Raw genomic sequence first — 22,593 nt, forward strand, 5'->3', positions numbered from 1 at the left:
AATAATATCTAAAATGCTAACAATGCTTTTATGGATGTAGATCATAATAGGACAAGCTCACATTCAGCTGTGTAACTAGAGTGCGCCAGGCCCCCCTGCAAAAAAATCTTCAGAGGGACCCGGCGCACTCTGATCCCCATCCTCCAGCCCACTTCTCACCCAGACCCTGCCCATTCTCATCCGACTCGCCCCTTTCCTCGCCACAGGTAAGAGAGCAGCTGGGGAGGAGGGTTTTTTTATTAGCTCTAGAGGAAGCAGACCCCACAATCCGGGGCCCCCTGCAACTACAGGGTCTGCTTATATAGGTCTTTGACAAAGCCTGCTTAACGTGGGTGAAACACGCGTCAGGCGCATTTTAGTTTAGCTAGGCAGTGGGATTGAACTTCAACAATCTAGGCCACCGCTTCACGGCACAAACGGGAGGGAAGCTCTGTGGGTGAAGGGGTGGGCGATCTACGGAGCCTCTTTCTGGGGTAAAATGAAGGCAGCTTTCTCAGTACCACAATTTATTTTTAACAATTAAAAACTATTTCTTCCATGGCAATGGGAGGGTGCGCCTGAGGGTGAATGGGTGGCGGAATGACTAAGGCTGGAAACTGGATTGGTGGTGGAATGGGTGGCAATTGAAAATGTTACCTATACCTTTTATAGGCCACGTGATATTTGTCCTTTTTGCCCTATACCACGTTATTATTGTAGTTGTTTACTACAGACTGTAGTGGCTCACTACAGACTTTACGTATCAGCCTTATATTCAACTCATGGTTTGCAATTATCGCTTTACCTAGTCTAGGTTCCTTGTCTCCCTGTTCCTAACTTTATTTTAAATGTTCTCCTGGACTCATGATTTTATTTAAGTTATTAGTAAAAGTTAAGTTTTAATATTGTTCACTGAGTCATCGGGCTCTATGATGGGGTGGTCCAACTTCAAGGGTTAACTTTTTCTTTTCTTTATATTTTTATCTGCTTATATAGGGTCTGCTCTATAGTTACGCCACTGTTCACATTAAAGGAACAGTAATGTCAAAAAATAAAAGTGTTTTAAAGTAATGAAAATATAATGCAGTGTTGCCCTGCACCGGTAAAACTGCTGTGTTTGCTTAAAGTGGACCTGTCATCCAGACAGAAAAATCTGTATAATAAAAGTCCTTTTCAAATTAAACATGAAATCCAATTTCTATTTTTTATTAAAGCATTCATAGCTGTTGTAAACTCATTTAAAAATCTCAGCTGTCAATTAAATATTGTCTGCCCCTCCTCTATGCCAGTGGCATAGAGGCGGGGCAGACAATTACTTTCACTTTCCATTCAGCACTTCCTAGATGTCACTGCTCTCCACACCTTCCCCCGTTCTCTTTACTGTTTAATTGTGTAGCCAGGACATGGGGATGGACATCAGGTCCCCCATTCTGGTGCACAAACAAGATTCTGAGTCTTGCCTTAATAAAACTGTCCACAAAATGGCTGCTTCCTGCTTGTTATAATTATGAATTCCCAGACTGAAGGAAACAAGATTCAAATAATTTATACTGTGTAATTAAAGTTCACTTTGCTTGACTAATGTGATAAAATAGGATTTGGAATGATTTTTTTTGGTGACGGGTCCCCTTTAAAGGGATCCTGTCATCGGAAAACATGTTTTTTTCCAAAATGCATCAGTTAATAGTGCTACTCCAGCAGAATTCTGCACTGAAATCCATTTCTCAAAAGAGCAAACAGATTTTTTTATATTCAATTTTGAAATCAGACATGGGGCTAGACATTTTGTCAATTTCCCAGCTGCCCCTGGTCATGTGACTTGTGCCTGCACTTTAGGAGAGAAATGCTTTATGGCAGGCTGCTGTTTTTCCTTCTCAATGTAACTGAATGTGTCTCAGTGGGACATGGGTTTTTACTATTGAGTGTTGTTCTTAGATCTACCAGGCAGTTGTTATCTTGTGTTAGGGAGCTGTTATCTGGTTACCTTCTCATTGTTCTTTTGTTTGGCTGCTGGGGGGGGGGAAAGGGAGGGGGGTAATATCACTCCAACTTGCAGTACAGCAGTAAAGAGTGACTAAAGTTTATCAGAGCACAAATCACATGACTTGGGGCAGCTGGGAAATTGACAATATGTCTAGCCCCATGTCGGATTTCAAAATTGAATGTAAAAAAATCTGTTTGCTCTTTTGAGAAATGGATTTCAGTGCATAATTCTGCTGGATCAGCACTGTTAACTGATTCATTTTGAATTTTTTTTTTCCCCATGACAGTATCCCTTTAAGAAACACTACTATTGTTTATATAAATAAGCTGCTGTGTAGCAATGGGGGCAGCCATTCAAAGGTGAAAAGGCTCAGGTTACACAGCAGACAGCAAATAAGCTCTGTCTGTCTATTGGTGTTATCTGTTATCCATTAGTTATCCTGTGCAATATAGCCGTTTTTCAGTTTCCGCCATTGCTCCACAGCAACTTGTTTACATGAACTATAGTTGAGTTTCTGAAGCAAACAGATCAGTTTTACCAGTGCAGGGCAACAATACATGATATTTTCATTACTTTAAAGCACTTTAATTTTTTGGTGTTACTGTTCCTTTAATAAAGTATGGGCACTCCTGCTCTGGGGGATACAGAGAAAAGACAGCCGAAGTGATAAGTTAACCACAGCCTAGAGGCAGTTTTGTATCAGAATACAATGTTGCCATTCGTTTATAGGTGTCAATCAATGTAGTATTTGGCTTTTACTCTAGATATTAGATTAAAAACCACTGGTTAGAATATATATAAAAAAAAACAATTCTACCAACTGCCTGGGTGCCAAGTGATAGTTCAGAAAGCAATAACTCAGCACTCACAAGACTTGCTTAAAAAATCCTTTTTATTGTGCAAAATCAACATTTTTATCAGATATTCAGACATTTATCAAGATCTTTTTTAAGTAAGTCCTGTGAGTGCTGAGAGTTATTGCTGTATATATATATTTAAAAAAATATCTAAAAAAACAAAGTGCGCACTGGGGACTTTTTTTAAGAAAAAAAAATCACAAATTTTATGAAACACATTTTAAAAAGGTCAACGTTTCGGTCCTTTTCTAAGACCTTTATCAAGACCAGTGTTCCCAGTGTACACTTTGCCTTTTCAGGCAAAAACTGGGGACTTTTTTTTTTTTTTAAATCACTAATTTTACTGCAGTGTGCTCTTTGCCTTTTCAGGCAATTTTTTGTGTGCAGCTTTGCTTAGTAGCACCTGGGTCATTTATTCTATTTTGATGGAGTGCTGAACCCTTTTCCTCATGCTGGTGCCTGCTTCTACTGCTGTTAGCACTAACATAAGTGTGTTTATAGTCTGACAAACTTGAATTAAAAAACTGTATATAAAGCTGTGACAGAGAGAAGGTGCACATGCAGAATAGTGTGGGGTTATGCAGGGAGTTGTCAAGATCTCCGTATGCTGGGAAAGCTGGTTGAAAGCGGACTGCAATAAAAGTTGCAAATCTAGTAAGAGACTGAGTATTATCCACCCTTCCTTTTCCAAGAAAGCCCAGTTCTGCAATGATTTTTCCAATATTTATTATGAAAACACATGTAGTGATCTCTGCACCTAACAAAAATATTATTTATAGTATGGGCCAACAGGCAGTTGTAAATGCAGCTGCAATCTGTCAATGTTGTACAATTCCCTGATGAATTACAGACATCCTCTATAGTACATATCCATAGTGATCATTGACCCCTATTTTTCTTGCACTGCCATAATAACTGATCTTGGATGTCCAAGTGTCCTAACCAACAGATGGAGAATGACCAAGCACAGGGTCAGGGATGATGAAACAGACATCATATCAGACATACGCTTTTTCATTTGTAATAAAAAAAAACAACAAAAACTGTTGTTTGGTTGCTCTGGGTTACTGTACCTGGGAAAGACTGAATGTTTGCAACAATACGCTACAACTGGTTTCAATATTATAGCATTTGTAATCCGGGGATTTTAATTTTTCACTCATTAAAATCATGTCACTAAAAGAAAAACATAGTGCATTTGGGTGCTTTAACAGTGCAGGCAGCACACTAAATAAAATTCACAAGTGTTTCATTGTACATATAAGAGACTATGACTATTTCTGTTCCCTTAGATATGTTTTTTAATGGTAAAAAAATTACCATCAGCTGATAGATGTTTATTTTACAGCTTGCCCTTATGCTATGGAAGAAGGTCGCAGAAGAAGGCATATGAGCAGGGAGCTGCTCGCCCCTTGGCAGGACTCATTAAGCAGGTCCCACAGGAGGCCCTGTGACAAAGTATTAATTAAGTGTTTCTGGGAGAGGAGATGTGCATCCCTGTGTGTGTGTGTGTATAAATAGCACAATCCATGGCAGCAGCTAACAAGCCCTATGCAACTGCCATATTCCATTTTATCCTGCAATCATCATCTCAGCTTTGAGTGCTTGGTGCCAGATAATCTGAGGGTAAAAGCCATTCCAGTTTTACTAGTCTGAATATAGTAATCACATCTGGACAACAATTCAGTCTGTGGCCCAATGATTTAGCAGCAATCATTTTAAGTTTCTATATTTACAATCATAGTAAACGCTTTTATGCAAATTAAACAGTGCTATCTTCTTTTCAGTTAAATAGGAAAAGAACTAGGGATTTTTTCTGTCATTTTCTCAACTAATATTTCTTATCCTGCTGTTCTACTTAATTCTATAACGGCCTTTCCATTAACACAGTGTGTAAACTATAGTATCTGTTAAGGCAGTTGCATCCAATGAAAACAACCCCTGTCTGGCACTGCAAATGCCCAGGTTGACGTGTGTGAAAAAAATTTGCTGCGGGGGGCCACACCCCCTAATTACCATGTTAATTTTAAAAAATTTGGCAGGTTATGGAAAGTTATGGAAAGTTTGAACACATTACTGGGGGTTTTAGGGTCAGGTTTTATGTTTTATTACAGTTTTGCAACTGCACCCAAATTGCCCTTTAAGCAGCAAGTCACAGTTTCCCCAAGATGCCTGCTTATCTTAAATAGTTACAATTGGTTTTTTTTTCTTAAATTGGAACAAATGTATCTAACTGCACCTGCCATGTATTATGGACTCTTTGCCAAAAGCCAATTAAGTTTTAGAAACGTTGCATCTTTTTCTGGCTGTTCAGTGCCGGAGATCTAAGAGAAATTCGGGACATGAACAATCCGGGACTGCGGGTTGATTTGTCAAAAAATGGTACAGTTGGAAGGTATGCAGATGGACCTTTGTACATGAAATATTCAAGCATTTCATAAATCAAGTAAAATCTCAATTTACTAGAAAAATAATGCCTAGATTTTAATGTCAATGTTGATTAGATATAAGCTTGTGATTTTCTATTGATTCTGTTAATTTATGCCAAATATGATACATAGAATATACAACAAAATGTTCATGGGGTCCCTGTATCAACCTGCAAAATATATACCGTACATATATATCGGACCGCAATCTCCAAACACTTTCTTTATACTAACCATTTGTCGGAATGCTTTGGAGCCTTTATTGCGTGGGAAGGATCGCTCAGGCACCCAGACACGTGTTAGACCTTCATTGGAGTTGGCCCTTGCCCTCTGTAGCCTTGCCATCATCGCTTTCTCTTCTTTCTGGTGACGCAGAGAAACACACATTCACAACCAGGACTAAAACAGACCATTATCATAGAGCGTGGGAACGCTACTGCAATTTTCAACTTCACCATCTAATCAATCAGCATTCAAAATGTTATCGCTTTACAGCTTCCAACATCCCTTTGATTGTCAAGGCTACTGGGAGTTGTAGGTTGAAAACTGGATGCCCAAAGTTATACATCAACAATCTTTTAGCGGTAATAAACGGGTTTCCATCTGGAAGGTATTTTGGGAACATAAGCAACAGAATAGTGATAGCCATTGAAATGGTTTCTTTATTCCATGTGCCACATGGAAGCCCTTAACTTTGCTACGATGCAGCACTCAGAATTAACTTTGATAATGAGCATTGTGCTTGAAACATGTTGTGCCAATAAAACACTAAGCAGCTAGTTACTGCCTGTTCCTGCTTCTCTACTTTTTTAATGTATATGCCATTGCATCGTGAGTGGGGGTGCATAGACCAGGATATCATTTTCTTCTTTGTTGGACTTTCTTTATTCTCCACAATTAACTTTTATCTTACTGTCTTACTCTTAGGGCAGAAACACATGCTCAGATTCGGGGAGATTAGTTACCTAGTGACGACTAATCTCCCCCCGAACTGCATCCCGCTGGCTGGAATGTGAATTGCCGGCGGAATGGCAATCTGTGCATTTAATTTTCCACAGTCGCCCTAAATTGCCATATGAGGAAACTTCGGCCGAGTGCCATCCCGCCGGTAATTTAGATTCTAGTCAGTGGGAGGCAGTTCAGGGAGATTAGTCGCCCCCAAGAAGAGCCGATTTTTCGCTGGGCGACTAAATCTCCCCCAGTAGCTTCGTGTGCCCCTGACCTTATTGTGCTGCCAATTTTTTGCTTGTCTTGCATTAAAAAACTGAGCTACAGAGTATATGTATTAAATAAGTAGTATTATAATCAAGAGATGCCTTATAATTAGACATACCGTATATACTCGCGTATAAGCCGAGTTTTTCAGCACCCAAAATGTGCTGAAAAACTCAAACTCGGCTTATACGCGGGTCATACCTCCTTCCGCGGCCCCAGCAGGACTGTCTGTGACTGACTGTGTCGCCGCCCGGAGCAGGTCCAGGAGCTCCGGGCGGCGCGTCCTTCCCTGCCGGCGTTCGCTCCCAAAATGGCGGCGCCCATGGCCGCCGCCATTTTGGGAGCGAACGCCGGCAGGGAAGGACGCGCCGCCCGGAGCTCCTGGACCTGCTCCGGGCGGCGACACAGTCAGTCACAGACAGGCAGGGAAGGACGCGCCCATCACTAATAGCAAACTGTGTGAGACTTTCCAGTGACAGAGGGATCATTAATTACGGTAATTAGTGAAAAGTAGATGCCCACAGTTTTGAAATTGCATCAGTTGTCGCTGTTTTGCTAATCATGACATTTTTGCCAATTTTGTGTCACTCAAGCTAGATCTGCTTTTAGCATGATTTGCTGGCAAACTGGCCTGATTTGCACATCCGAAATCAATATAATCACAGGCTATTCACACATTCCTAGCAATACCCAAAAGTGATTTCCAGTTTCATTATTTCATTTAATTGCTGATCATCATTATAGCTAAGTAAGTGGCTGTAAGATATAAAGCACCCACTTTGCAGTTTAATGACAAAGTCATTGATAATGATATTTGAACTGAAATTAATAATGGTTTAGTTCTAATAGCTTTTCCATTATTACTATTTGAAAGAGCAAACAAAAAAGTAATAACAATGACAATCTCACCAGGCTTAAATGACCTAGGCTTATACACGAGTCAATACATTTTTCCAGTTTTCTTAGGTAAATTAGGTACCTCGGCTTATACACGGGTCGGCTTATACACGAGTATATACGGTAATGGGAAAAAAATGTTTTTTTAAAAAGGGCACTGAAAATTACAATGACAATTTGATACTCATTCAAGACTGCTGGTGGCCATTTTAATCCCTTAAATACAAGCACGTAGGAATCAAGAAACTAATACATCAGGTCATCTTGCTATTAAGACCTCAGGCACAACTAGGGTACTTCATTGAGAAACAACATCCTTCAAATTACCCTTTTTTGACTGCATCCTGTCACGAGGAAGGTCTTTATGTCATTCTCCTTTAGGTATGCGTTCCTCTCACCCCCATTACCTGGCTCAACTTCATAATCTCCATTTAGGTATTTTAGCGTTGCACTTGTAATGTGTATTCTCCTGCAAACAGAAATGCTGGGATGAGGACTAAGAAGATGGCCATTTCTAATTGCAACTAACAATAGAGAACATTATCAATATGCCAGCAATTTCCTTGAACAAGCACCAACATATTTTGTGGTGAAGGAGGATGAGAACAGTGCTTTCAAAAAGCAAAAATAATGGTATCTGGAATCTGCTTATAAGGAATTCAAGCCCTAAGATATAAGATATTATGCATTTAACAATGGGACAGTTAATATAAAAATAATGGATTGACGTAAGAAAAATAAGGTCACGTACCCAGCTTTCCCACCAGCTTCCATGTGATTGGCCAGTGTAACATCATTAGACCACACATCAAACTGCCATTTGCGCAGACCAAGGACCCCACAATGAACACGGCCGCTGTGAATCCCCACACGCATATTGACATTAACACCAGTAACCTCTCGTACCAGCCTAAGGAAAGAGGGTCCAAATGCAAACGCATAGGTTTCAGGAATGAGAAAATATGAAAATTCATAGCAGAAGGGACCAAGACGTTAAAGGGATATTAGGGGTATCTGATAGGTCTGTCATTAACGGGGCATCAGCTGGACATTAGGAGTGAATTCTGTCCATGGCAAACTCCCTATACTTTTATACTATTTAAAGGTCAATTAAGTCACTAGAATAACTCAAAAAGGAGGGCATTTGATTTCTTTATTAAGATATGCAAGTTGTCCAATGTCTGTCTGCCTAATCTGTCCACCTATCTATTAGTTAATGCAACAAATACACTTACGAAATGGCTTCAATCATGTCCACTCCCATCTCAACACAGCAGTGAGCATGATCCGCACGAGCTTCAGGTAACCCAGAGACACAATAGTAACAGTCTCCCAAAATCTTTATTCTCAGGCAGTGATTTTCCTAGGCGAAGAAATATTATCCACTGTTAACCCATTGCACAAATACTGTTCTTCTCATTGCAAACAAAAGCCTATTATATTCAAACTCCATTTCTACATGTTAAAATTCTTGTACCCTGTAAGTGGGAGTGATACACAAGTGGGATAAAACTGAACCCCTTATTTATATAACGTTTCTGACAGAAAAATGGGATACACCAGGATATATGCTGTAAACTCAGATATACTGAAGAGGGGGATTTATGGGAGGCCGATTAAAGCATTAGGTGTATTTTGCCAGAATGATGCAGACATCACATAGAATAAGTCACTCAACGAGCCATCATAAGAAAAGCAGACTGTGTGTTCTAGAAACCTTTTCCATTAAGTAGGTTTTCAGTGCTACTTACTGCTGCCAGCTTGTCAAATCGGGCAAAGAGCTCATTCAGTGTCATGACCAGTTCTTGTGCTGTGCACTGGGATGCAAGGCTAGTAAACCCTTCAATGTCTGCAAACAGGATACTGAAAAAGAAGGGTGTAGTGATTAAAAGTTGATACATTTAATCTAATTTCTGCTAGCATCAGTGCCAACAGCAATAAATTTATAAATTAATTTACCAGATAGTTCATCCCATAGGATGGCCAAATTTTAAATGGGCAATTTGCAATTTTAATGCTCAAAACAGAATAATCTAGTCCCTAAACATTTATTTTTATGCAGTGGTGCACATACTCGTGGGGAGGCCATAAACTAGTTTATGATCTGCCTGTTTGGTCCAACTCCCAAATGGGCAGCCCATTGCCAAGTTGACTACTAAATTTAGTAGCCATTTCGGGCTGTACAAATCCAGATTTAGCAATTATCCAGAATGATTGACTAAGGTCTGTGGCTCATTGTATATTCGAATTATGAAAGTGTGTGTGTGGCATCACCAATGGTTTTGATTTACAGTCCTGAAAGCATAATTTGCAAATAAAGATAATGTCTATGCATACCTAACATTGTCATGTTTCTGAATGTAGATTTTGTGGAACATCATGTCCTCCTTCTTGGTGTTGATGTCTTCCTTCATCTCCATGGCCACATGGCGTGGTAAGACAGAGAGCAAGAGTCGCTCCTGGAAATGTCAGCAGAAATACTGATGTAGATTCAATGCCAACTCTACCTTTATCAACCACTTTGTGCCCATTACAACCACCACATTCACAATGGTACTCTGAACCAATTGCTTAGCACCTCCCTTAGCGTAATAATGCACAGGGCTGCTTCAGGTGCATTAAGAACTTATCACGCATCAGTTGCCTGATAAAGGATACAAATGCTATTTCAGGCAAGTATCACCTTGATTTACCAATATAATATATGTTGAGGGGGATAATTTAGATGAAAATGATTATTTAATACAAAGCGGTCCATGGACCCCCCTACACTGCTTGTTGTCATAAAACCCCACTAGAGGTCTGCATGTTTGCCTACTGTTCTAGCTGTTGTTTCATACTCAATAAAAGAACTAGGGATGCACCGAATTCACTCTTTTTGCCATTCAGTTGAACCGAATTCAAACTCTAATTTGTATATGCAAATTAGCACAGGAAAGGTTTAAGAGAACTGCGTGCACAAATTTTGTTCACTTCCTTGTTTGTGTGACAAAAAGTCACATGATTTTAAGGATTAGGTTCAGCCAGGCATTTGGATTCATGGCATCCTTAAAGGAATTGTTCAGTATAAATAAAAAAACTGGGTTGATAGATGTAAAACAAAAAATGTTTTTAATACTGTTAGTTAACCAAAAATGTAATGTATAAAGGCTGGAGTGACTGGATGTCTAACATAACTACTTCCTGCTTTCCAGCGCTTTTGTTTTCCACTGATTGGTTACCAGGCAGTAACCAATCAGTGATTTGAGAGGGCACCACATGGGTCATAACTGTTTGCTTTTGAATCGAAGCTGCATACTGAGGATCAAGTCGCTGACTAACTCAGAGTTAGAGAGTTGAAAAGCAGGAAGTTGTGTTCTTTTAGACATCCAGTCACTCTAGCCTTTATAGATTACATTTTTGGCACTAACTATATTAGAAATTTTTATTATTTTGCACAGCCTATCTATTTACCCAGTTTTTATTTTTACACTGAACTGTTCCTTTAAAAAGAACATATGCGTGCTTTACATATGGGCAATGTAAAAGAGGAAGAGTTTGCTCCAGTCTTATATATATATATATATATATATATAAACACACACGCAATATATTAAGACCAAAAGGGAAAGCAGGAGTTAAGGGAGATGAGCAAGAGTTCATAAGGAAGCACCAGAACGCCCAAACATTACTATTGCCCTTTCAGAGGGACAATGGAAGCAAATACGTGCCAGAACCTGGTTCGTGAGAAAACCAAGATAAAGCTGTGTCATGGAGACCAGAAAGTATACAACACAGTGTGTAGTCAACTGTGTCATTTGCAGCAGCAAGGTCAACAAGACTAGGAAGTGTCCCTTGGACTTTTTGGAGTGTTATTGACAAGTTTCGTTAGTGCAGGCTCAGTGAATTGTTGAAGGTGGAAGCAATGTTACAATATTTACCCAGTTATCACCCATCCAAGCTCAGAAGAAATTTTCAAAAGCAGCAACTGGTTTCTGAGAACTGCCCCACAGGAAATATACCAAGAATTAAAGTTACACAGTTTAACATGTGGCTGCTCAATAGATAACAAACAAGGTCTGAGATATAAAAAAGTGAACCTGGCAATTCAGGAGAACTGTGAGGAAGGCAATGACACAAATCTGAATGCCCAACCTGCAGCCCTCCATTTACAGCTTTCATTCATTGAGATGCTGGTAGTTGCAGTTCAACAACTGCTGGTTGGCTGCATACTGGCCATTCCTTACTTATTATGTGAAAATACCTAATGACTTAATAAATCATTTCTATCTGTGGGTCTCTCATGCTGAAGCCCCATGGCAAATGCCTGTTATAGTTCAACCTTTAAAGGACAATTCAAAAAAAAAAACCTCCTCCTATCCTGGGTAGACCCCCTCTCTCCTCTCCCCCAGCCTACCTGCCCCCCCCGACAAATGCCCCTAATTTTTTACTCACCCCTCTGTGCAGATTCTGCAGAGTTTTTGCAATAAAGTGTAAAGTTAAATTTTTTTCCTTATAAAGCAGCTCGGGGGGGTCGCCGACTCTTTGGGTCAGGGCACACGCTCAGATTCGGGGAGATTAGTCGCCCGGCGACCAATCTCCCCAAATCTGAGCTTGTGCCCTGACCCTTTAACTGTTCAAAATTACATTTTGTTGATACATTTGGCTCCTCTGAGCAGAATCCCCGAGTTTCATTAAAGGCAGCTGTTAGAATTGATGCAATAGTTGCTAATACTCCACAGATACTGCTGAGAAATGTACCAACTAATTGTATCAATTAAAAGCAGCAAATTGTAACAGTTCAGAATTGTCCTGGATCACTGAGCTGCCAGACTGAAGCACTACTAGAGACAGGAACATTAAACTTAAATTTTGGGAAACTGGTAAAAAATAAAAGATTGAAAGCAATTGAAAAAAGTATTCGTTTATGGTGTACAATCTCTAGACAACTGCGCTGGAAAAAGGGTTTGGAAAGTAAACAGCCCTCTACTTTAAAGTAATGTTTGTTATGATGTAGAGAGTGATATTCTGAAAAACTTTGCAATTGATTTCTATTTTTTTTATTATTTATTGTTATTACTTAGCATTTTGTTCAGCAACTCTCTGGTTTGCAATTGCAGCAATCTTGTTGCTAGGGTTCAAATTACCCGAACAACCATGCACGGATTTGAATAAGAGACTGGGATATGAATAGGAGAGGGCCTGAATAGACAGATAGGTTGTTTAAAAGAGTAATGACCCCCATTTGAAAGATGGAAACAGTCAGATGGTGGCAAATAATGAAAAAAAACCATATATAAAAATAAATAATGAAGACCAGTTGGCCATTTATTTCATATACACTATGGGGCCAATTCACAAAAGTGGTGATATTGAGACTAAATAAAAGTGTAGATAAAAATGTTGCATTTACCACCAAGTTCACAAACATCTACTTTCACTTTCGTGAATTTATCTTTTAAACAGACACTTTTCAGATTTTGTCTTTTGCACAACATTTTAATTTTGACATTTGAATTTGTCTTTAGCTCTTACTAAGCCTGTCTGTCAGCCATCAAATAGGAATTTCTGGGGGAGGGGATTTTTTTTACCTAGGAAAATTTTACATCTTTTTCTCAGGAAAACCTGGACTTTCTAAATCTGCCTACATGATGTTTGTGTAATTCCACTTCTGTAACAAGACACAAGGGTCTTAATACAAAAAAATGGCATTTTGCATAATATAGGCATTTTTATCAAAAATAAGTTTTATTTTCTTAGGTCAATTGTCTAAGTGCTGCTAAAACGAAAACATTTTTTACTTTTCCTTTGATAACATATTCACTCAAAATGCTAATATTGCCTAATCCATTAAGATAAAACTAGTAAAATAATGTAATTTAAAATGTTGTTTTTGCGCCATTTTTATGTCGTTTGAAAGACAAATTCATAAAACTGTCTTTCTTTTACTAAAAATAAGTGGAGGTTGAGTTGGAATTTAGGCAGATTTCTGTTTGTGAATATGTAGAAAGTATTTTACACCAGTTAACAACCACTTTTACTCCAAAAATAGTCTCTCCCCCTATAATTAGAATTCCCCCCTATAAGTTAACATAAAGGTAACTTCACTTGTACCTGCTGCTGGTTCTCTCTCTGTAGGTGCAGCCTAGCCTGGATGTATCCTCTTGTTTCCTGAAAGGCTTGCCTTTGGGACACCTCCGCTGGGTAATGAGTGCAAATGCCAATGATGTTTGTACACAGGAAGATCAGCACGTTGGCACTGAGCTAAATGAGAGAAAGGTAAATGGTAGGATGTTAATCTGCATCTGCAAAAAAATTCTTGTCTGACATCAACATATGGGAAACCACATTGCAAGCTGAAAGCTTTTCTTAAAGGAGAACTAAAGTCAAATATGGTATACTGAGTAGCGATGGGCGAATATGACCCATTTTGCTTTGCCAGAAATTTGTCAAACACCAACAAATTCGCCAAATGCATTGAAGTCTACGGGAGACAAATGTTCTTTGATGTGCAACAATTTTTTCACCCATTTGAGTCTATGGGCATCTTTTTCCTGGCGAAAAATTTCGCTCATCACCAATACTGAGCTTACTGCCTAGAGGTTCAGCATTCCTATAACTGTAATGATCCAGGCCCTTAAAGTTGTGAACAAGAGCTGACAATATTGGATTTTGTTATGCAATATAGAAGCTAATCTACAGGTAAGATTATTACATAATGGTTTGGAATCTTTTTGACCGAATACCTTTTTTGGTGCATGCCTTGTATTCCTGCACACATTTCAAAAGTTGACATGATTTAATTCCATTTCTTTCTGTACACAGTGGTGGGAAGAACATAATATACACAAGGAGAGCTGCAGAAACTGAACAGTTATACGTAATCCTAATACAACTGCAATGTAACAAGGCAAAATTGTATATTCTATTCACATAACATGAACCCAAAATATATTAAACTGAATATCTATTTTTTTTACGAATAGTAAAATATTTGTAGGATAAAACAAAATCGTTAAACAGAGTATTTCAACAGATTATTTTTCATCTAAAAGAATACACCCCCCCCCCCAAATCCTTTAATCTGCTTGACCTTCAACAAAAACATAGAACAGCAAGAACACAGTGCAAAGTCTGGTCTTTGTCCCACTGACTAAATATTTTCCCACTCATACAGAGTGAGGTGTTTGTATTAGGCTTGATTTATTCCTTCCAGTCAGACATGAAGGTAGAATTTGAGAAAAGTACCCAGGGGAAACCCACACAAACATGGGAAGAACCTAAAAACTCTACACTGATGGCCAGGATGGAATAGAACTCAATCTCTGTACCATCATATAATATAATTAACCACAGTGACCAGTTATAACACAAAACAGCTTTCTGACAAATATTACCATGTGTCAATTGTCCATGATACAACAAGAACATATGACAAATGGAGTAAAAGGTATCTGCTTGTGACTCCATTAAGATGGTCTCCTATATCTATGCGCATTTACAGTCCCCCAATTCCCCTCCATTGCAGTCAGCCTAAAGAAAGTGTCAGGCAGATATAGTCACCCACCTTGAGTGAGGATCAGTGGGAGAGGTGACGGACAGACTTTACCAAATTCTGATAAGTTTAAGAGACTAATTCAGAAAAAATTATTGATGAGAAATCTATTTCACCCCTAATAGGCTTCACAGAATAGGGAAAATACCCTCCCCCACATGTAAAAGGTGTGGAGATGTGGACGGATACTATTGGCACATGGTGCAGTCGAGCCCTATCATATCCAAATACTGGAAAGAAAGTCCCAATGTAAAAACCTAGAAAAATTATCTCACCAGTAATGTGTGGGGCCTGGGTGCTCATGCCCCAGACCTACAGCTCGAGGTGGAGGCAACAACCAAATAAGAAAAACGGCAGGCACTCACAGATGCCACAAACAGGCTTGTCAAAAACTTTATTTAGACTAAAAAATAGATAAATAGCCTTATGCGTTTCGTGCCAGTGGGCACTTAATCATAGGCTGGACAAAAGTCACTGCATACATAGTAGAAGCCTTGGCAGTACCTCCATTAAAGGCTCCTGAAACATGCCTCCTGGGCCTAATCAACAATATAATCCCTGCCAATAACACTAAAATATTAACTAGATCCCTACTCTTCTTTTCAGAGAAATTAACAATTATGCAATGGATGGCCCCCTTCCTCCTAAGAAAGCAAACTGGATTTTGTATGTTAATAAGATGCTCCCGCTTATTAAATTGACATACAAAGCCAGGGGACAGCCTAATAAGTCTGAAAGGATGTGGGGCGCCTGGTTAGAGACATATCTACTAGCGCTACCATGAATATATTTTGTATTGTGATGTATATTATACAACATGGTGTACATAACAATATGTTGATGTCACTGCTGCTTCCTCTCCCCTTCTCTCCTCTGTACACTACCTCAGCTTTAATTTAAATGAAAGCAGTGGCTATTGCGCAACAAAGCAGTGGATATAGAGTAGGGGACATTTAGGTGAAACAGCAATTTCCAATATAAGTTGCCATGTTATTTTACCCAGAATGCAGCATTTCCCCAAAGTTCTAGTATAACTGCAGATGCAAGGATGAGTTGCATCCACTGTAAATTGTGAATCGAATCCAATAGGGTAAATTCCATTGCAGAAGTGCAAGGAGCAGCTTGGCACACAAGTACCTTTCATTTGTGAGCACTGCTGTATATGAGCCCTGGGTGTGTGAGTGACACCATGCTTTCCCTTGCGTATGTTGTGTTTTGGCAGCATTATGGCATGAAGATGTGTGTGCCAAGCACATCAATAAACTGTTACTTAAATCTATATATACCATTTAAAGGAACAACTAACAACTACGGTCAACATGTAAAAATAGGGCAGCTGTTACATTCTGCCTATTGTTTTATATTGTATATTTATATTTATATTAAGCAATGTATAAACAAATCCCTCCCTTCCCTACTGCAGATGGTATCTCAGGCTTAGAGACAAGGGGGAGTTTATTATAACCGTGAAATGGTATTTTGCTTAAAGGAGAAGGAAAGGTCTTCTAACTTGGGGATGCCAAAACTAAGGCAAATCCAAGTGATCACATACACTTACCTGAAACCCTGAGCTGGTGCTCCTATCAAAAGAAAACTGCACCGGCCTGGGATTCTTCCAGCGAGCACCAAGGATCGGATTCCGGTTTCTTCTATCTTCAAATTTCCCGGGCAGACGCGTGCACAGTAGAAAGAAAGCCTTTTTCTTTAAAGTTTGGCTTCGTGCTACTGCGCATGAGCAGCCACAAGAAAAAAGAAGAAGCCAATCGCTCCGTGGTACTCGCTGGAAGAATCCTGGGCCGGGGCAGTTTTCTTCTAATAGGAGCACCGGCCGGGGGTTTCAGATAAGTACATGTGATCACTTGGGAGTGCCTAATATTTGGTACCAACAAGTTAGAAGATCTTTTCTTCTCCTTTAAAATGCCTTCTGTTCCTCCCACAATTACTATTAATACAGACATCAAGTTTATATTAAAAGTGCTTTCAATTTCACTGTTCTGTTTATACCCAAGCTATTTCGTTTTTAAAGCAACAAACAAAGTATGTCCAGCACAAGAGCTGTTTATTGAAGTCAAGTTGAAAACAGGTCTATATTGCCTCTAAAGAGCATGAAGGTCACTGCACAGTTTTCAGTTAGTAGGCAGTCAGCTTAATCTGTGCAAAATGTTTTTCCTGTTGCCAGAGAACGGTACAATGCGTGACTGTTACAAAACACACTTTATAATTCACTCTTTTCTGCTTGTTAAAAATAAGAAATGTTCTTCCAAGTCTGTTTATAAGTTTCATATATAGAAACACAAATTAGCAACAGTAAATAATCTATTGCAATGTCTTCTCCACCCATATACATACATATATATATATATAGTGTTTCTGTATTAGTACTGCTGCCTTTGATGCAAAACAAGGTTTTCTATAGATGTTTGCCCTTTAGTTTAGACTTTTAGGTAGGCATTATTTCATATACAGTCCTTATACATTCACACATTACTTTAAAGTTACCAAACCAGTTCTAAAACAGTGACACTTCAAGTTGCTGTTCTGATTGCAAGCTGACTGTAATTAAATAAAATCAATGCATCCCTTCTAGCTGTATATTGTAGAAACATCCCAAGGGAATAAACTATTTAGTAACAGGTTCGTAAAAGGTCAAAATCCCTGAGTATCATACTGTTTAGATGGCATATTTGCATTATTCAGAATCTTTATTCATGAGTCCCCAAGGTGGCAATTTTATCACACACACAAAGAGAGACAGTAATGCAGCCACAGATTAACAATATATATAGTCCAGGAGTGGTTCAGATATAGTGAATAAAGTACCCCCTCTTGTAAAATATATGGATATTATAAGTTACCGAGGAGTTTCATGACCATATAAAAACACGAGGCCGAAGGCCGAGTGTTTTTATACAGGTCATGGAACTCCGAGGTAACTTATAATATCCTCATATTTTACAACTGGGGGTACTTTATTTATTATAATACACAAATTTTAGTGAGTCATGTGACAGAAATTACATCACTACTCACCGTTTATAACTGATGACATCAGTACTCACCGTTTATAAGGATATAATTTACAAGATATTCACGGCTTTTGTGTATTATATTAAGATACCTGTCTATGCTTGATGACAGCACCCTGCCACAAACTGATCTCAATGGAGTGTACCATGTATGAGGACTATATATACACATACACCATTCTACGGGCAGAGGGGCTCATTATCTAACTATGGGATGTACTGTACATACTCTCTTATCCAGAAACTCTACATTATGTGTACAAAACATCATATCATTATAAAGCATTTCACACTGCAAGACCATTGGACCTGCGCCATGAATATTTATTATTTATAGTTCAGCTGAAATAGTGGCTCTGAGACTGGGTAGATATGGCTAATTTGCAGAGAGCATTATAAATCTACAAGTGACATTAGAAAGCAGATTTGAAAGCATATATCCTTAAAAAATTGTTAGCAAGACAATGCAACTAAAAATGTACATATGCTTATCCATCAATGTCTTCCATTCTTATTATTACCCATAGTGGTGCCACTATAAGAATACACTTTGGGAGTTTTACATAATAGTCCATCTACTTCACAAGGTCACCAGATAAGCACATCTTTCCCCTGATATGCCCATATACTGTAGGTTGGGCCCTAGGGCCAAACAATTGCAATACAAGCCATTGAAGCAAGGACTGAATTACATAACTGTTGCAGTTCTCAATTTGGTGTGAAAATCAAACTTGCCCGATCAACATCTGTTTGATTTTTGGGCAGATATCGGTTGGTTGGGCTCATCGGAGGCCCCTAAACACGGGCAGATAAGTCTCAAAGCCCTAATTGGCAGCTTAAATTTGCCTCTGTATAGCCATATTTATTCTCTTTAATATGGCTGTCAAACTGGAGCCAATGACATAGTAGTCGGTTTACTTCGATGGTCGATGGTTAATTAACCCTCGATATTCGACCCTTAGTAAATGTGCCCTATAGTGTCACATGAAACCTGACCCTAAATTAAGGTCTTGTCTAAATGTGCTAAATAACTCCATACATTTGAATTTATAGATCTCCCTTTCCCGTTCAGTTTTAAAGTTCCCTTTTAGAATTATGAAGACATTATTAAGACATTCATGTCCTAAAGACTGCAATTTTGATTGCAGAAGTGTTGCCCCACTGTTGTATCACATGATTTGGTCTTGATCTTATGTCTGTGATGGTTCATCCTTGTGCATAGTTTTTGCCCTGTTTCTCCTGATTCTAACTGTAATTTTCTAATTTATTGCCCATGAATACTTTTCAATGATCTAACAGTATATATGCTGTGCCTTTCCAGGCACATCATTTATTAATTTGTATTTTGTCTGACAAAGTGGCATTGGTGCTCCAAAGATTGCAATGTATTTTTATTGTTATTGTTTTATTGTTATATAATATATTATATAGGTATCACTTCTACAATACCTTGTGTATTTGTTTGTTTTTTATTTGGAATAAAAGTAACCAGCTGCATAGCATTATTTTTATTATTAACATGTATTTTTACAGCACCAACATATTGCGCAGTGTTGTGAAATAAATGTGCTTATATAAGAAATCACATGAATTACATACTGTATGTAAAACATACAGAGTTACATACATAACAACCAGTGCCGGTACAAAAGGTGAGGAAGGCACTGTGCAAAAGAGTTTATAACCTAGAATGCAGTTTGCTTTATTCTACGTTACTTTGTAATATTAATGTCATCCTAGCAAAAACTGCCTGAGGAAGGCTGCTAGAATTCAGCGTGCATTAGACCATTAAAGGCTTATACACGCTGGTGCAGGATTTATGAGCTTGATGTGTGTCTGTGCAGTGCAAAGTTAAATGAGCAATACTCAGAAACATTTCCAGCCTATTGCAATTTTAACATTTAGTTAAAAAACATGCATAATTTTCTAGCTTCTGATGCATGGGGGTTGGCAACCATGCTTCATTTCTCCCAACCACCAATCAGGCGTGTGGGCACTTTTTGGAGATCAGTGCCAGGTAGTGGAAGTAAAGCAGCTAAACACAGAGGGCACTGACCCTGCTGGGTAGCTCTCTCTTAGGAAGACTGGTATGGGTGAGTAGGGCTGCTTTGCCTTTAGTTCTATCATAATATACGTGACTTATAACAAAATCTTTCACAAACAATAATATTTATTAGAATCCTTGCCACAGTTACCTAACTGCCCCAGTTCCAGGGAAAGACACAAACATGTCTGCTCGAGAGAGAAGTAGAGTATTGTTGAGAGCAGAATTAGGTAATCAGTGGCTCAAAATCCGTTCATACTGTCCTATTAACTGCACCCACTGCAAAATGTTTGTACCACACTGTACAAGATCTTAAATAGTTACAATTGTTTTCTGTGTTATCTTATATTGTTACAAATGTATCGAAGTGCAGCTGTTCCGTGTTCTGGGCTCTCTGCCAAAAAGCCTCTTATGTTAATTAAGTTTCAAAAAGTTTGTATCTATTTCTGGCGTCAGTGCAGGAGATCAAAGAGAAACTCTGAATATTTCACTAAGAAACCCGGGACTGTGGGCTGAGCTGTCCAAATTGGCACTGTCCCGCAGAAAATGGGACAGTTGGGAGCATAGTCAATTGGGGACCCATCCTACTATTACCACCCACATTCAAAGGATACACTCTGCTTCTTATGTATGTTGCTGCTGGGCCCCAAAAGTTCTAAGGTGTGTTGTTATGAGTATAGGGAGACTTGTGCATAATCTGGCACACACAGTGCAGTGAAATGAAGTCTACAGACCCAAGATCATGTCATTATTAAGGTGTACAACTTTTTATAATTTTTTTAAGCATGGATAATACACACGTTAATGTCTTTTCTCCAATGCCAGTTTAAGGTAGGGCACAGGGGAAAAATTACTATTGGCAAAACTATAAAAGACATATAATTTGTGCCTACTGTTAGATTTCAGTATCTGCATTAGGAACCTCTGGAATTGTAGCTGCTGGAAGTTGTATTGTAGTTTGAGGGTCACAGGTAGGACATATCTTGTTCCCTCTTAGACTGGGGCCTCTGCCTCACTGCAGTGCTGGAGATTCTTCTCTAATTCTGACCCTGTTGTCTAGCAATGCAGTATTAATTTAACTGCCATAACAATCTCCCCATTCTTTCCATTTACAATAATAATTTTCCTTAGAGTCTTGTATTATTAATTTGCAGCTTTGTTTATGAGAACCACATGTTAAAAGCAGAAATGCAGGGTGGTGCTGGCGCCAAACCCACTAGAGATATTAATAGCAGCACTCACTCAAGTGCGTTTGCCCACCAGGATTCTGGGATGAGGAAGGGATGACAGGGATATTGCTGCAGTGTGTATGTAGAATATACAGGGAATGAATACACAGCTTAATTCTAATCTGCGGCAGAAGGAAACAGACACATACATACTATTAGCCAAAAACCCAGAACTGATAAAACTGATGCTGTTTCAAAGTTCAGAGCTGAGAATAGATCTTAAAAATGCTAAATATGTGAAAGCAACAATGGAACATACTATGAACAAACAAGTCTAGATGTACTGGCATAGCAGTGAAAATAACTAACTTTGCCATGGTGGGAAAGGTTGCCAACATTAGGACAAAAAAAACTCAAGGTCTTTTCCAGTGATCACCAATGAACTAAATGATTTATCAGCACATTAATTGACTGAACTATTTATATGACCTAGTTATAGAGCAGGAGTGCCCATAATTTACTAATGCAAGGTCTACTTATAGTGATATAGTTATGATCTACCTCCATAAAAGCATTTTTAGCATTCTATTTCTATTCCATGGAAAATATTACTTAAGAGAGAATTAATATTGCTATATTTAAGAAAAAACTATTTCTTATGTAACCTTAGTGTAATAATCATCTGAATGAAAAGAATGAAATAGGAGGGTGATTTAGACAAGCTGTTTGTTGACAGTATCTTTAGATCTACTGATCAGAAGCTAAAGATCTACTGGTAGATCCCAATCTACCCTTTGGACATCCGTTATAGAGTAATATCAACTAGCAGAGTCTGGGGGCAGCATGTTGTCCACTGGCCACAGCAGTGGATGGGTGACATGTTATGGTGGTTGGAGGCTGGTGTGAGCAGCCGGGAGGCCAAGGGTTGGATGAATTTTAAATCTGGCCCTGGATCTATTTGCTAACTTATATGAGCTATCTCCTATATGAACATTTCAGCAGTGGAATGACATATATTGCAAAAAGCCTATTGGCTCCTTATACAGTAGTTCCTAGGCCCCCAGCAGCACCAAGGTCTGTTTCCTCTGTAGTTGTGATTGAAAAAAAAAAATCAACCATATGTTTAAACATTTGTCCTAATAAAACCGACCTAACTGTTAGCTGTTTGTGTAGTGCACACTAAGAGGTTTCACCAAAAATTCTGATACTATGCAGTTGCGTTCATAGTTGGAGCCCCAGTGAAATAAGTTGTATGGGCCCCCAAGATTGGTCCACTTGCATGTCATTGTGCACAAACAGCCCACATATAAATAATTAAAAACACAATACTGATATGTATATATTGTAGGCCATTAGCATCTCTTAAAAAAAGCCTAATGTTTCAGAAGCCATAGACGAATGAGAAAGACAGACCTCTGTCAGGAGTGGGTGAGGAAGACCCCGAAGCAAGAGAAAACTG

General features: G+C 38.8%; 1 protein-coding gene across 4 annotated transcripts in view; it reads right to left on the reverse strand.

Moving 5' to 3' along the window:
• The window catches only part of adcy6.S (adenylate cyclase 6 S homeolog), a 111,570-nt gene that overhangs the window by 17,911 nt on the left and 71,066 nt on the right, over positions 1-22,593 (reverse strand). For all 4 annotated transcript variants that reach the window (XM_018249986.2, XM_018249985.2, XM_018249987.2 and 1 more), the window contains exons 4-10: positions 13,455-13,604; positions 9,699-9,820; positions 9,113-9,224; positions 8,597-8,724; positions 8,113-8,271; positions 7,689-7,830; positions 5,484-5,612 (exon numbers count right to left, since the gene is read on the reverse strand). In XM_018249986.2, coding sequence (XP_018105475.1) covers positions 5,484-5,612; positions 7,689-7,830; positions 8,113-8,271; positions 8,597-8,724; positions 9,113-9,224; positions 9,699-9,820; positions 13,455-13,604 — 942 coding nt within the window. The remainder of the gene's footprint in view (positions 1-5,483; positions 5,613-7,688; positions 7,831-8,112; positions 8,272-8,596; positions 8,725-9,112; positions 9,225-9,698; positions 9,821-13,454; positions 13,605-22,593) is intronic.

The sequence above is a fragment of the Xenopus laevis genome, chromosome 2S (genome assembly GCF_017654675.1).
Source record: "Xenopus laevis strain J_2021 chromosome 2S, Xenopus_laevis_v10.1, whole genome shotgun sequence".
In the NCBI taxonomy this organism is placed as follows: Eukaryota; Metazoa; Chordata; class Amphibia; order Anura; family Pipidae; genus Xenopus; species Xenopus laevis.